The 16,419-nt window shown below is 39.8% G+C and overlaps 1 protein-coding gene across 7 annotated transcripts in view; it reads left to right on the top strand.

Annotated features, from left to right (window-relative positions):
* Positions 1–16,419, top strand: part of HUWE1 (HECT, UBA and WWE domain containing E3 ubiquitin protein ligase 1) — a 152,271-nt gene that overhangs the window by 18,871 nt on the left and 116,981 nt on the right. For all 7 annotated transcript variants that reach the window (XM_052663677.1, XM_052663674.1, XM_052663676.1 and 4 more), the window contains exon 2: positions 14,761–14,829. In XM_052663677.1, the coding sequence (XP_052519637.1) occupies positions 14,785–14,829 (45 nt within the window). In that variant the 5' untranslated portion in view covers positions 14,761–14,784. The remainder of the gene's footprint in view (positions 1–14,760; positions 14,830–16,419) is intronic.

Below are 16,419 nucleotides of genomic sequence, written 5' to 3'. Positions count from 1 at the left end.
ATCTGTACCTTCCCAGGACTATTAAGGTAGAGGATGTTTAGGGGATGCCTTCTCAGTCATTATTTTCATCTCCAAAGTCAACGTTGGAGGTGTCAGATTCCTCCTTCTTGGTATCCCTGTCCTTATCTTGAGTATCAGTTCAGTTGCTCATCGTGTCCAACTTCTTTTCAACACCATTGACTGCAGCACGCCAGGCTTCCCTCTCCATCACCAATTCCCAGAGACTACTCAAACTCATGTCCATCGAGTCAGTGATGACACCCAACCGTCCCATCCTCTGTCATCCCCTGCTCCTGCGTTCGATCTTTCCCAGCATCAGAATCTTTATTCTAATGAGTCTGCCCTTTGCATCAGGTGGCCAACATATTGGAGCTTCAGCTTCACCATCAGTCCTTCCAATAAATATTCAGGATTGATTTCCTTTAGGATTGACTGGTTTGATCTCCTTGCAGTCGAAGAGACTCTCTAGAGTCTTCTCCAACACCACAGTTCAAAAGCATCAATTCTTTGGCGCTCAGCTTTCTTTATGGTCCAACTCTCACATCCATACATGACTACTGGAAAAACCATAGCTTTGACTAGATTGACCTTTGTCGGCAGAGTAATGTCTCTGCTTTTTTAATATGCTGTCTAGGTTGGTCATAGCTTTTCTTCCACAGAGCAAGTGTCTTTTAATTTCTTAACTGCAGTGATTTTGGAACCCCCTAAAATAAAGTCTGTCACTGTTTCCATTGTTTCCCCATCTATTTGCCATGAAGGGATGGGACCAGATGCCATGATCTTCATTGTTTGAATGTTGAGTTTTAAGCCAGCTTTTTCACTCTCCTCTTTCACTTTCATTAAGAGGCTTTTTAGTTCCTCTTCACTTTCTGCCATGAGGCTGGTGTCATCTGCATATCTGAGGTTATTGATATTTCTCCTGGTAATCTTGATTCCAGCTTGTGCTTTATCCAGCCTCGCATTTCACATGATGTACTCTGCATAAAAGTTAAATAAGCAAGGTGACAATATACAGCCTTGATGGACTCCTTTCCCAATTTGGAACCAGTCTGCTGTTCAATGTGTGGTTCTAACTGTTGCTTCTTAACCTGTATACAGGTTTCTCAGGAGGTAGGTAAAATGGTCTGGTATTCCCATCTCTTTAAGAATTTTTCACAGTTTGCTGTGATACACACAGTCGAAGGCTTTAACATAGTCCATGAAGCAGAAACAGGTATTTTTCTGTAGAAAAGCACCAAGATCAAGCATGAAAGCATATCTGAGCTATACCGTTTTCAGAGTCTGAGGGAGGGACCCTGTCAAAATATTTCTACACATAATTTCAAGTTTTGTCTTGAGTGAGCAAAGGCTGTACCTTAATTTCTTTATTATTATATCTTACTGTCAATGTCCAGTAAAATATAGGTCAACAGTCCTCAGGGTCATGTTTAATGTGGCCAATAATGGGAGTATAGAAGTGAAGAGGAACTAAAAAGCCTTTTGATGAAAGTGAAAGTGGAGAGTGAAAAAGTTGGCTTAAAGCTCAACATTCAGAAAACGAAGATCATGGCATCCAGTCCCATCACTTCATGGGAAATAGATGGGGAAACAGTGTCAGACTTTATTTTTGGGGGCTCCAAAATCACTGCAGATGGTGACTACAGCCATGAAATTAAAAGACGCTTACTCCTTGGAAGAAAACTTACGAGCAACCTAGATAGCATATTCAAAAGCAGAGACATTACTTTGCCGACTAAGGTCCATATAGTCAAGGCTATGGTTTTTCCAGTGGTCATGTATGGACGTGAGAGTTGGACTGTGAAGAAGGCTGAGCGCCGAAGAATTGATGCTTTTGAACTGTGGTGTTGGAGAAGAGTCTTGAGAGTCCCGTGGACTGCAAGGAGATCCAACCAGTCCATTCTAAAGGAGATCAGCCCTGGGATTACTTTGGAAGGAATGATGCTAAAGCTGAAACTCCAGTACTTTGGCCACCTCATGCGAAGAGTTGAGTCATTGGAAAAGACTCTGATGCTGGGAGGGTTGGGGGCAGGAGGAGACGGGGACGACCGAGGATGAGATGGCTGGATGGCATCACTGACTCGATGGCCGTGAGTCTGAGTGAACTCTGGGAGTTGGTGATGGACAGGGAGGCCTGGCGTGCTGCGATTCATGGGGTTGCAAAGAGTCAAACACAACTGAGCAACTGAACTGAACTGAGGGGGGTGGAGTGTCCATATTGACATTTTGTGCACTGTAGGTTTGTGGGGCAAATCTGGTTTGAATCTGGCTTCTACTTATTGGGTATATTGCTACTCTTGACCTCAGTAAACGAGGAACGATCCTCTTCTCCAAATTGTTATAAGGATTAGAGATAACAGATAATAGGAGGTCAGTATTATCTGTTGTTATGGCTGATAAATGAGTTCTCAGAATATTTGTTTAGTGGGTATTAAAAGGAAAGATATAAGCATCTGAATGCAGAGTTCCAAAGAATAGCAAGAAGAGATAAGAAAGCCTTCCTCAGCGATCAATGCAAAGAAATAGAGGTAAACAACAGAATGGGAAAGACTAGAAATCTCTTCAAGAAAATTAGAGATACCAAGGGAACATTTCCTGCAAAGATGGGCTCAATAAAGGACAGAAATGGTAGGGACCTAACAGAAGCAGAAGATATTAAGAAGAGGTGGCAAGAATACACAGAAGAACTGTCCAAAAAAGATCTTCATGACCCAGATAATCACGATGGTGTGATCACTCATCTAGAGCCAGACATCCTGGAATGTGAAGCCAAGTGGGCCTTAGGAAGCATCACTACGAACAAAGCTAGTGGAGGTGATGGAATTCCAGTTGAGCTGTTTCAAATCCTAAAAAATGATGCTGTGAAAGTGCTGCACTCAATATGCCAACAAATTTGGAAAACTCAGCAGTGGCCACAGGACTGGGAAAGGTTAGTTTTCATTCCAATCCCAAAGAAAGGCAATGCCAAAGAATGCTCAGACTACCGCACAATTGCACTCATCTCACATGCTAGTAAAGTAACACTCAAAATTCTCCAAACCAGCCTTCAGAATACATGAACCGTGAACTTCCTGATGTTCAAGCTGGTTTTAGAGAAGGCAGAGGAACCAGAGATCAAATTGCCAACATCTGCTGGATCATCCAAAAAGCAAGAGAGTTCCCGAAAAACATCTATTTCTGCTTTATTCACTATGCCAAAGCCTTTGACTGTGTGGATCACAATAAACTGGAAAATTCTGAAAGAGATGGGACTACCAGACCACCTGACCTGCCTCTTGAGAAATCTGTATGCAGGTCAGGAAGCAACAGTTAGAACTGGACATGGAACAACAGACTGGTTCCAAATAGGAAAAGGAGTCCGTCAAGGCTGTATATTGTCACCCTGCTTATTGAACTTATATGCAGAGTACATCCTGAGAAATGCTGGACTGGAAGAAACACAAGCTGGAATCAAGATTGCTGGGAGAAAATATCAATAACCTCAGATATGCAGATGGCACCACCCTTATGGCAGAAAGTGAAGAGGAGCTAAAAAGCCTCTTGATGAAAGTGAAAGAGGAGAGTGAAAAAGTTGACTTAAAGCTCAACATTCAGAAAACGAAGATCATGGCATCTGGTCCCATCACTTCATGGGAAATAGATGGGGAAACAGTGTCAGACTTTATTTTGGGGGGCTCCAAAATCTCGGCAGATGGTGACTGCAGCCATGAAATTAAAAGACTCTTAATTCCTTGGAAGAAAAGTTATGACCAACTTAGATAGCATATTCAAAAGCAGAGACATTACTTTGCCAACAAAGGTCCGTCTAGTCAAGGCTATGGTTTTTCCAGTGGTCATGTATGGACTTGAGGGTTGGACTGTGAAGAAGGCTGAGTGCCGAAGAATTGATGCTTTTGAACTGTGGTGTTGGAGAAGAGTCTTGAGAGTCCCTTGGACTGCAAGGAGATCCAACCAATCCATTCTGAAGATCAACCCTGGGATTACTTTGGAAGGAATGATGCTAAAGCTGAAACTCCAGTACTTTGGCCACCTCATCCGAAGAGTTGACTCATTGGAAAAGACTCTGATGCTGGGAGGGATTGGGGGCAGGAGGAGAAGGGGAAGACAGAGGATGAGATGGCTGGATGGCATCACTGACTCGTTGGCCGTGAGTCAGAGTGAACTCTGGGAGTTGGTGATGGACAGGGAGGCCTGTCGTGCTGCGACTCATGGGGTCACAAAAAGTTGGACATGACTGAGCGACTGAACTGAACTGAATGTAAATAATCCAAGACTAAACTGGATGGAAAAGCCTGGTAATCAATTGGTATTCCCTTTTGCAAATCAGGTAATGTGATGATTCTGCTGGTAATCAAATGGTGAATAGCAGGCTGGATTTCAGGATTCAGCTTACTATTTCCTGACACTATGAATGATCTGGGCATTTCTCACCCGAATTTACTTTCATAGACTACAGAGAGGCAAAAGGAAAATATTATCAAGTATTTTGCTTTATAGGACATCACAGTTTAGTATTATCTAAAGCATTGCTTAAAAACCACCATAGTACTTTTCCATGATTTCAGTGGAAATTTTAGGCTGACTTTTGTTTTGTCTTCCTGTTTTTCATTTAATTAACCAATATTTTTTATTTCCTATAAGAGCTAAGTGTACAGCAGTGAACAAAACAATCTAACAGGAAATATACTCGCAGCTTCATGGAGCTTACATCCCCATGGGTAGGCTGACATTGATTAATCCACATTCCCATACATGTGTGCAGCATTTGTTAACCTACCAATAATAAACCAAATTAATATTGAGTGCGTGCTGTGTGCCAGGATTAAACAACAAGAAGTATGGAAAAGAAGTTCCAAGAGAAGATAGCAGCCAATCCAAGGCATTTGTTTAGATAATATTTTTCTTAATTTGATGCAGCCCTTTGCCTCAGGGGCCAGTTTTTCTCTCTTCAGAAAAACTGTACACAAGAAAAATTCTCACTATAAGTGGATGCATAATTATAGAAAACTTGGAGGCTCTGAAAAGTATAAATAAATCTGTGTTATCCTGCCACCTACAGGGAGCCACTCATGATGTTGTATACTCTTTTCCAAGGGTTGGTTGGTTGGTTTTCCTCCTCACTCTGTGACAGATATAGTCACATTAATGTCAGGAAGTGATAGGTACAGGGTACAGTGTGAGTACATAGGAGGGACACTCAGTCAAGTTTTAAGAGATTAAGAAGAGGATTGTCCCGGTTCTGATTAATACTGTTTCTGCTGTTCAAAACCCGAATAAATGTTCACTCTATAAGGTGAAACAGAGGCTAAATAGTCCCCTTCCCTCAACTTTCTTAGTTATTTTCTTTCCATTATTTCCTTCCCCTCTCCCGTACACTCTTTCAGTGAGACCCCCATAATTCTCTGCTTTCATTTACAGACAGTCTTTTCAAAAAAGTATTCTACACATGTAATCTATATTGCCTCACTTCCTAGTGATTCATTGATTAATTCCAGTCTGGCATTCTTTCCAACCACCCTACTGAAACTAATGCTTGACAAGTTATCTCTATTGCCAATTTCAACAAACATTTTTCTGGACATACCTCATTTTGACATTTGATCCAGGTGCCATCTTTTGCCTTTCATGATACCGTGATGAACTAGTTTTGCTTCTACCTCACCAGCCTCTCCTTTGCTGGATTCTCCTCCTTTGCCTTCCCTTTATTTTTTTTTGTTTTAAATTTATTTATTTATTTTAATTGGAGGCTAATTAATTTACGATATTGTAGTGGTTTTTGCTGTACATTGACATGAATCAGCCATGGGTGTACATGTGTTCCCCATCCTGAACCGACCCCCCCGCCACCTCCTTCCCCATCCCATCCCTCAGGGTCGTCCCGGTGCACCAACCCTGAGCACCCTGGTGATCTATTTCACATATGATAATATACATGTTTCAGTGCTATTCTCTCAAATCATCCCACCCTCGCCTTGTCCCATAGCATCCAAAAGTCTGTTCTTTACATCTGTCTCTCTTTTGCTCTCATATATAGGGTCATCATTACCATCTTCCTAAATTCCACCTACATGCATTAATATACTGTATTAGTGTTTTCTTTCTGACTTACTTCACTCTGTATAATAGGCTCCAGTTTCATCCACCTCATTAGAACTGATTCAAATGCATTCTTTTTAATAGCTGAGTAATATTCCATTGTGTATTTGTACCACAGCTTACTTACCATCTGCCGATGGACATCTAGGTTGCTTCCATGGCCTGGCTATTATAAACAGTGCTGCAGTGAACATTGGGGTACAAGTGTTTCTTTCAATTCTGGTTTCCTCAGTGTGTATCCCCAGCAGTGGGATTGCTGGGCCGTATGGCAGTACTATTTCCAGTTTTTTTAAGGAATCTCCACACTGTTCTCCATAGTGGCTGTACTAGTTTGCATTCGCACCAACAGTGGAAGAGGGTTCCCTTTTCTCCATACCCTCTCCAGCATTTGTTGTTTGTAAACTTTTTGATAGCAGCCATTCTGACTGGTGTGAGATGGTACCTCATTGTGGTTTTGATTTGCATTTCTCTGATAATGAGTGACGTTGAGCATCTTTTCATGTGTTTGTTAGCCATCTGTATGTCGTCTTTGGAGAAATGTCTGTTTAGTTCTTTGGCCCATTTTTTGATTGGGTCATTTATTTTTCTGGAATTGAGCTGCAGGAGCTGCTTGTATATTTTTAAGATTAATTCTTTGTCAGTTGCTTTGTTTGCTATTATTTCCTCCCATTCTGAAGGCTGTCTTTTCACCTTGCTTATAGTTTCCTTCATTGTGCAAAAGCTTTTAAGTTTAATTAGGTCTCATTTGTTTATTTTTGATTTTATTTCCACTACTCTGGGAGGTAGGTCATAGAGGATCTTGCTGTGATTTATGTCAGAGAATATTCTGCCAATGTTTTCCTCTAGGAGTTTTATAGTTTCTGGTCTTTTTATAGTTTCTGGTCTTACATTTAGATGTTTAATCCATTTTGAATTTATTTTTGTGTATGGTGTTAGAAAGTGTTCTAGTTTCATTCTTTTACAAGTGGTTGATCAGTTTTCCCAGCACTACTTGTTAAAAGAGATTGTCTTTTCTCCATTGTATATTCTTCCCTCCTTTGTCAAAGATTTATCTCTGCTTTTGCCTTCCCTTTAAATGTTAGAGCAAATAAGAACTCAGTTCTGTGTCTCTTTCCTTCCTTTTCTGTAAGTGATCATCTCCAGACCCATGGCTTCAAGTTCTGTCTATATGCTTGCAATCAGAGATTTTATTCTCAGTGCATACTTCTTTCCTGAACTCAATTGTACAAATATTTGCATACCTACCACATGAAGGATGCTGTATGAGATGCTGAGAAATTAACATTGGAGACAGTCAAGCCAGTTATTAGTATATGTGCTGCTGAAGCGAGCACTCAAACCAGTTATTAATTGATATTTTCTATGAGAGAAATAAGCAGAGCACTGTTATTAAAAAATAGCAGTTAGACCAGCTTTAGGTGGATTGCCTTGGGAAGCCATTTTAGGTCTTAATTTAAAGTCAGATCCTGAAGTAGAGGTAGCTGTGGGAAGAATGAGTGTGGAGCAGTAGCAATAGCACCTGTAAAGGTCTAGAGGCCAGAAAGAATTCAGAATAGTCCAGAAACTAAACGGAAAGACTGATGTGTGTAGAGAGGAGATTGGAGAGAGGTCCAGGAGCCAAATCATGCCAGGGCTCTTTGGGTCATGGTTAGAATTTGGAAATAATTCTAGGGAAACTGTTGTAAGGTTTTAAACAAGGAAGGTAACTTGAGCTGATTTATGTTTCAAGAAGATTACTTCTGCTGTTCTCTGGAGAACGGATTGGATGAAAATGAGTATGGAAGTAGGGAGATTGGTTATCCATATTTCACAGGTGAGGAAACAGAAGTGCACATCACACGATTTGTCCATATGCTCATACAGTACATAGTATAGCAGGGATTCTAATCTGGGTTTCCTGATTTGGAGCCTATGTTATGATCTGGTGCTTCTCAACTTCAATATGTGAATCACCAAAAGATCTTAAAATATAGATCGATTCTTCAGGTCTAGGTGGGGCTAAGATTTTGCATTTTTAATAACTCCCAAGTGATCTCCGTGCCGCTGATCCTTCAACCATACTTTGAATAATAAGGCCAGTCTACCAATATACTCAACTGCTGTTGACCCAGGTTTGGAACTACAGGTGTCCTCTGCCCTTAAGCTGATTTCAATATTGAAAGTCTTTCTAAAATTGATCAACTGGAGGTGATTACTACAGAGTGAGTTATTCTTTAAAGAATGACTTTGCTTGGTGTATTTTAATTGTGCACTGTTGTCTTGATATAAAACCTACAAAACCAAGATTCAAACTTCAAAGATAAGTGAAACTGGCAGTGGCAGTGGGGGGAGGGGGGGTTGGTGAAGAAGTGAAAAAATGGTTAATTAAATAGAAGTATTTAAGTTTAATGATAATTGCTACCATTACCATGGTGGTGGTTCATAATAATTAATTAGTTTTCTGCAAGTTGATTTTTCTAACCTAAGTTTAGAAAGAAATATTTTTTATGTATAGAGATTGCTTGGTATACAGAGTTCTTGTCTAACTGAACAAAAGCAATAGGTCATTTCCAGGAATTTATTTAGAATTAGCTTCTTTTTGTTAGAGATTTTTTAATGTAATGAGATTTTCATTTGTTTAATTTCTAAACATTAGGTAGAACTTATTCTCCAGTTATTGTTCCATCATTAGCGAGATTGATAATAGCTTTTCACCTTGTGACCGAGCTTCCTGTCTTACAATGTTTTTTTGAACAATAGGTTCCAACAGTGTAGGAGAATTGGTCACAAATTGGTATTTTCGTGTGCAGGTATTTATTGTTGTAATGAAACTAGCAAATATTTGAATAGCATGTTATTGAAGTATGGACTTGGGAATCAGAAAGATCTGGATTTAGATCTTGGAGCCTACATTCACTAAACAGGCAAGGTACTTAATTTCTCTGAGCCTCCGTTTTCTATCTATAAACGGGGACAGAACTTGGCTTGAATGGTGAGGGTTGTGTTAAAGACTATTTTATGAATCTCATGTGCAGCATGTCTCAAAGTATATTCTTTGAAATTCTTAAATTAGACTTCTAGTAGATGCCAGCTGGGGGAGGGGAGCAGGGAATGGCTCTGTGCCCGAATAAGTTTCCATTACCCAGGATTTCTTGGAACTGTTAGTAATGTCAGTCAGCCATGTGACTGTCCTAAAGGAAGAGAAATTTTTTGTTGTTCAGTCGCTAAGTCATTTCCAACTCTTTGCAACCCCATGGACTGCAGCACGCCAGGCTTCAGGTTTCCCAAGAACCTAGTCTTTGTGAACAAGTTGCTGTAAAATGTTTTGGGAAATACCAGCCTAAGTATTGTGTGGCTTATAGTAAGCACTCAAAAAGTATTCTCCCTTGCCACTGTGAAACCAGCTTCAGTTAAGTCGCTCAGTCGTGTCCGACTCTTTACCACCCTGTGAACCGCAGCATGCCAGGGCCCCATGTCCATAGAGTCAGTGATGCCATCCAACCATCTCATCCTCTGTCGTCCCCTTCTCCTCCTGCCCTCAATCTTTCCCAGCATCAGGGTCTTTTCAGTGAGTCAGCTCTTCACATTAGGTGGCCAAAGTATTGCAGTTTCAGCTTCAGCATCAGTCCTTCCAATGAACACCCAGGACTGATCTCCCTTAGGATGGACTGGTTGGATCTCCTTGCAGTCTAAGGGACTCTCAAAAGTCTTCTCCAACACCACAGTTCAAAAGCATCAATTCTTCGGCACTCAGCCTTCTTCACAGTCCAACTCTCACATCCATACATGACTGCTAGCCTTGACTAGACGGACCTTAGTTGGCAAAGTCATTTCTCTGCTTTTGAATATGCTGTCTAGGTTGGTCATAAGTTTTCTTCCAAGGAGTAAGTGTCTTTTAATTTCATGGCTGCAAGTCACCATCTGCAGTGATTTTGGAGCCCGGGAAAATAAAGTCAGCTACTGTTTCCCCATCTATTTCCCATGAAATGATGAGACCAGATGCCATGATCTTCGTTTTCTGAATGTTGAGCTTTAAGCCAACTTTTTCACTCTCCTCTTTCACTTTCATCAAGAGGCTCTTAAGTTCTTCTTCACTTTCTTCCATAAGGGTGGTGTCATCTGCATCAGTTCAGTTCACTCACTCAGTCGTGTCCGACTCTTTGCAGCCCCATGAATCGCAGCACGCCAGGCCTCCCTGTCCATCAACTCCCGGGGTTCACTCGGACTCACGTCCATCGAGTCCGTGATGCCATCCAGCCATCTCATCCTGGGTCGTCCCCTTCTTCTCCTGCCCCCAATCCCTCCCAGCTGAGGTTATTGATATTTGTCCCAGCAGTCTTTGATTCCAGCTTGTGCTTCCTCCAGCCCAGCGTTTCTCATGATGTACTCTGTATATAAGTTAAATAAGCAGGGTAACAATATACAGCCTTGACATACTCCTCCTATTTGGAACCAGTCTGTTGTTCCATGTCCAGTTCTAACTGTTGTTTTCTGACCTGCATATAGGTTTCTCAAGAGGCAGGTCAGGGGGTCTGGTATTCCCACCTCTTTCAGAATTTTCCACAGTTTATTGTGATCCACACAGTCAAAGGCTTTGGCATAGTCAATAAAGCAGAAATGTTTTTCTGGAACTCTCTTGCTTTTTCCATGATCCAGCGGATGTTGGCAATTTGATCTCTGGTTCCTCTACCTTTTCTAAAACCAGCTTGAACATCTGGAAGTTCACGGTTCACATATTGCTGAAGCCTGACTTGGAGAATTTTAAGCATTTCTTTACTAGCGTATGAGATGAGCACATTAATAGAATAACTAGGAACGACAAAAAACTTTTGAATTTTCTTAATTGATGTCTCACAGGCAGTGACATTTCTTTTTTAGACTATAGGTATTTCTTGCAAAAAAAACTATAAAAGCCAGGTTAACATTGCATCTAGGAGGACATGTGCTTGATCAATTGTTTTGGCTTGTTCTATTTTTTTTACTTTGGTGCCTATCATCTGAATCTGTTTGTTTATGAAAAGTTTCGAACCTGAACAAAACTGAAAAAGCTGAATGCACTTGCTCTCCCAGAACCTTGACAGCTAGAGCATAGGCATGAGACCTCAGCTTCACCAATTAGATGGTAATTCTTGGGACTTTGCATCTAGGGCCACTGATGCAAATAACTTGAGACCATTTAGAAATCATACTGCTGCCAGCAGTTGCTTCTGGGCTTCCAGCATAGGTACTTCCAACTAAGCTGTGTCTGTGGCAGGTCCTTGGCTGTAGTTCCAGGATGCCTGGCTTCCTCAGCTCCTTCTGTTTTCTTATGTGGATCTCTAAGCTTTCCTGTCAGTAGCATGAGCTATCAGTTATCCTTCCAGTAAATTATATTTTCACTTTGGTTCACCAGAGTCCATTGTTTTTCACCCAGACCCTTGACTGGTACAGAATAAGTCAAAATAGTTTTAGTTGAAGTGAGGTTGTGTGAAGATTTGCCAGTGACTTCATCTACATTTTTTAAAACAGTAAAATCATTGTAAGTTGTTTATTTGCATGAGTTTTAGTCAGTGCTCTTGTTTTGGAAGAATGGTGGGTTTTTTTATTGTTGAGTTTGAGAATTCTTTATATATTCTAGATAGTATATGTGGTTTACAAATATCTCTCCCAGTAGATTTTAAAGTTTTACATTTAAGTACATGATCTTTTATTTTTTGAGATGTAATTGATGTTTGACATTATATTAGTTTCTGATGTTCAATATAATGATTCCATATTTGTATATATTGTGAAATGATCACAATAAGTCTAGTTAGCATCTATCAGCATAGTTACAGTTTTTTTCTTGTGATGAGAACCCTTAAGATATACTCTTAGCAACTTTTAAATATACAGTACAATATTAACTTCAGTCATCATGCTGCTCATTACATCTGCATGGCTTGTTTTATAACTGGAAGTTTGTGCCTTTTGACTATCTTCACCTATTTCACCCAGCCCCAAACCCCTGCCTCTATCAGACACCAATCTATTTCGTGTATCTGTAAATTTTGTATTTCGGGTTTTGTGGGTTTGCTTGAGATTCCCCCCCAAAATGAAATCATACGGAATTTATCTTTTATGTCTGGCTATTTCACTTAGCATAATGCCCTCAAGGTTCATTCATGTTATCACAGATGACAAGGTTTCCATCTTTTTTGTAAGACTGTTCATCCATCAGTGGACACTTAGGTTGCTTCCATGTCTTAGCTATTGGAAAGTAATGCTGCAGTAAATATAGGGTTGCATATGTCTCTGATCCAGCATCCATCCACTGGATCATAAAGCAGGGGAATACCAGAAAAACATCTACCTATGTTTTATCAGCTGTGCTAAAGCCTTTGTGTGGATCATAACAAACTGTGGGAAGGTCTTAAAGAGATGGGGATACCAGATCATCTTACCTGTCTCCTGAGAAATCTATATGTGGGTCAAGAAGCAACAGTTAGAACCCCATATGGAACAACTGGTTCAGGATTGAGAAAGGAGTATGACAGGGCTATCTGCTATCACCCTGTTTATTTAACCCATACACTGAGCACATCATAAAAAATGCCAGGCTGGATGAGCTACAAGCTGGATCAAGATAGACAGGAGAAACATCAACAACCTCAGATGTGCAGATGATACCACTCTAATGACAGGGAAGAGCCTCTTGATGAGGGTGAAGGAAGAGAGAGCTGGCCTAAATCTAAATATTAAAAAAATGACGATCATGGCATCCATCCCCATTACTTCATGGCAAATAGAAGGGGGAAAGGTGGAAGTAGTAATAGATTTCCTCTTCTTGGGCTCAAAAATCACTGTGGATGGTGACTGCAGTCATGAAATCAGGAGACAGTCACTTCTTGGCAGGAAAGCTATGACAAACCTAGACAGTGTGTTGGAAAGCAGAGACATTATTCTGCCAACATAGGTCCATATAGTTCAGGTTGTGGTCTTCCCAGTGATCATGTATGGTTATGAGAGCTGAACTGTAAAGAAGGCAGAGCACCAAAGAATTGATGCCTTTGAACTGTGGTGCTGGAGAAAACTCCTGAGGTCAAAGACTCCTGGTACTGGAGAAGATTCCTGGACAGCAAGGAGGTCAGACCAGTCCGTCTTAAGGGAAATCAACCCTGAATACTCATTGGAAGGACTGATGCTAAAGCTAAAAAGTTAAAGTCGCTCTGCTGCTGCTGCTAAGTCACTCAGTCGTGTCCAACTCTTTAAGACCCCATGGACTGTAGCCTGCCAGGCTCCTCTATCCATGGAATTCTCCAGGCCAGAATATTGGTGTGGGTAGCCATTCCCCTCTCCAGGGGATCTTCCCAACCCACAGATCAAACCCAGGTCTGCCACATTGCAGGTAAATTCTTTACTGAGCCACCAGAGAAGCCCAAGTTGAAGCTCCAGTATTTTGATCACCTGATGCAAACAGCAGAATCATTGGGAAAGTCCCTGATGCTGGGAAAGATTGAGGGCAGAAGGAGAAGAGGGTGGAGGATGAGCTTCCTGGATGGTATCACCGGTGCAATGGACATAAACTTGGGTAAACTTTAGGAGATGGTGAGGGACAGGGAGACCTGGAGTGCTGCAGTCCATGGGGTCACAAAGAGTCAGACACAACTGAGCAACTAAACAATAATAACAAAGTATCTTTTCAAGTTTTTTCGTTGCCTTTGGATAAATATCCAAAAGTGGAATTCCTGGATTGTATTTTTAATTTTTTGAGGAACCTCCATACTGTTTTCCACAGTGGCTGTGCCAGTTCACATTCCTACCAGTAGTGCACAGGAGTTCCCTTTGCTACACATCCTTGTCTCATGACCCGTTTTGAGTTAATTTTTATATATTAAAATACGAGGTTGAGGTCAGAGTTCATCTTTTTGCCTATAGCTACTACTTGATCAAGTACCATTTGTTGATAGAAATATCCTTTGGTCTTCTTGCTTTATTTTACTGTACTGTAAAATAGTAAAAAATACAGAAAAACACAAATAAAAGAAACATACATAATCCATTTGGTTAGATTAAGGTAACATTTGGATGCATACCCTTCTAAGCTGTTTTCTTTAGACATGGGTTTATACTGTTTATTCTGTTTCATAGCCTTATTTCACTGTGAACATGTTTACTGTTAATAGAATTGTGCAGTGTTTTTAACAGCTGTGTAATGCTCCGTTTTAAACCAACCCTATTCTGGGTATTTGCATCTTTCCAATTCACTGTTAGACATGGTCATGCAGTATGGATTCTTGTGATTAAATATTTATATACACTTTCATGATTTTCTTTGGGTAAGTTCCCAGAAGTGGGATTGCTAAGTTTTCCAGAAAATTGTAGGATATGGTGAATTTTTTCCATCCTGAGGTGTGTTTAAGAAAACTTTTTACTCTTATTTTCAAGTATGAGTTTGAGAGTGAGTGAGGGGTGGGGGACATTTTAATTTTACCTTAGATTGATTACAAGCTGGTGGGCCAGCTTGTACACGGATGTGGGTCAGCTTTATCTGGAGAGATTCTTTATCCCTCCCTACCTCATATCTATGCCTCTGAGTTGGTTTGCATCATGATTCTCTTTTACTTTAAGAATTTTATGTTCTATTTATTCTGTATTTTCTGTGTCCATGCATGTAGAGCTCAAGTTTGCAACGTTAAGTTCTCACTTTTGGGGAAATTTCCTTTTCAGATCATAAAACAAAAAATTGGAATCATGAAAGTAGACAGGACTAAACTGAAAAAGACTCCTACTGAGGCTGTAAGTATCCAAAGTTTGCCTGTTATTTTCATTTCGGAAAAAATTCTTTGCAGTCAGTTCACTCATACTGATCTTCCAAACATATCATCACTTACATATATACAATGTAGTAAAACAGCAACTTGTCTTGAAACATTGTTGACATTCATGTAGACTTCTTATGCTGTAGTTCAAGGAACACAAGCTTTAGAATTAGACGTGTGTTTGAATTTTACTAGATTTTTGTGTCTGAGAGTTTATTAACTCACCTGGTTTTCACAGCTATAAAATAGCTTTGATAATTCCTCACTACTTGATGTGAAGCAGGTTTTCAGCAAAGTATTGGGCACATAATTAATCAGTTCATTTTCTAAATATAGGCCACTTGGTTTTTTAAACACTGGAACTACCTGGCAGGTATCACCCATGGGTATCACTATTGATATTTGTTCCAGTCCTTAAAAGATTATTACATGGGCGGTTCTCCTGCCCTTTCCTTCAGTTTTACACTAATGAGTTTGAGAAGTGTTGTCTTCCCACATCTGCTCCAGCATTGCAGGTTATCTTTCAAATTTTTGTTAATAGGTGAAGAAAATATATTTCACTGTTCTAATTGCATGCCTTAATACATGTATTTTCACATTTATTGGCCTTATGCCAGTTATCTGCATGTTTTATTTTGTATTTGACATTGAAATGTCAGTTTCTTACTGAATGCCATATGTACTGAGTATATATATTTTACATACGTGTTTATTTCCTTTTCATTTGGTTTTTGATATGTTTTGAAATCAAGAATTTTTGACAATTATATACTCAAATTTTTTCAAAACTGAAGAACAAAAAGAAACCTTTCATGATGTCTTTAAACTTCCGTGATAATTCAGCCTTATAGATAATCAGAGAAATTCAAATTCAGATTCTTTATCTTTTACCTAGTAGTTTGTTATGGATTTGTTCTTAGAGTCATGCTTATGTGCAGATTCCTGATTCATGTTAGTTGACAGCTATTAGTAAGTTACTTAGGGTAAACTGGAAATGGAATTTTTAGATCATTGACTATGTACATTTTTAAGGCCTGAAGATGCCTATTTTCCTCAGGCAGCAAGCCCAGTTTCCCATACTGTGATCAATACTAGGTATTATTTTTAAGGAAAACATGTATTTATTTGCCATTATTTATTTGGCCCTCTATACATTTCTTCCACCAGTCTATTTTCTGTATCTGTGAGCTTGGGTTTCTTTTGCTGTTTGCTTTTTGTTTTTTAAATTCCATATATATAAGTGAGCTCATATGGTATTTTGTCCTTCTCTGACATATTTCAGTGCCCTCAAGGTTCATGCGTATTGTTACAAATGACAAGATTTCTTTCTTTATGTGGCTGAATAGTATTTCATTGTATATAGGTACCACATCTTTATCCATTCATCTATCATTGGACACTTAGGGTGTTTCCATATCTTGGCTGTTCATGTGGCAGTAAACATGGGGATTCATATATCCTTTCAAGTTAATGTTTTCACTCTCTAGATGAATACCCAGAAGTGGAATTGCTGGATCATATAGTAGTTCTGTTTTTAATTTTCTGAGGAACCTCCATACTGTTCTCT

This window comes from Budorcas taxicolor, chromosome X, assembly GCF_023091745.1.
Source record: "Budorcas taxicolor isolate Tak-1 chromosome X, Takin1.1, whole genome shotgun sequence".
Classification (NCBI taxonomy): domain Eukaryota; kingdom Metazoa; phylum Chordata; class Mammalia; order Artiodactyla; family Bovidae; genus Budorcas; species Budorcas taxicolor.
Note: the sequence above shows the minus strand (reverse complement) of the source record. Positions and strands in the feature narration are given on the sequence as shown.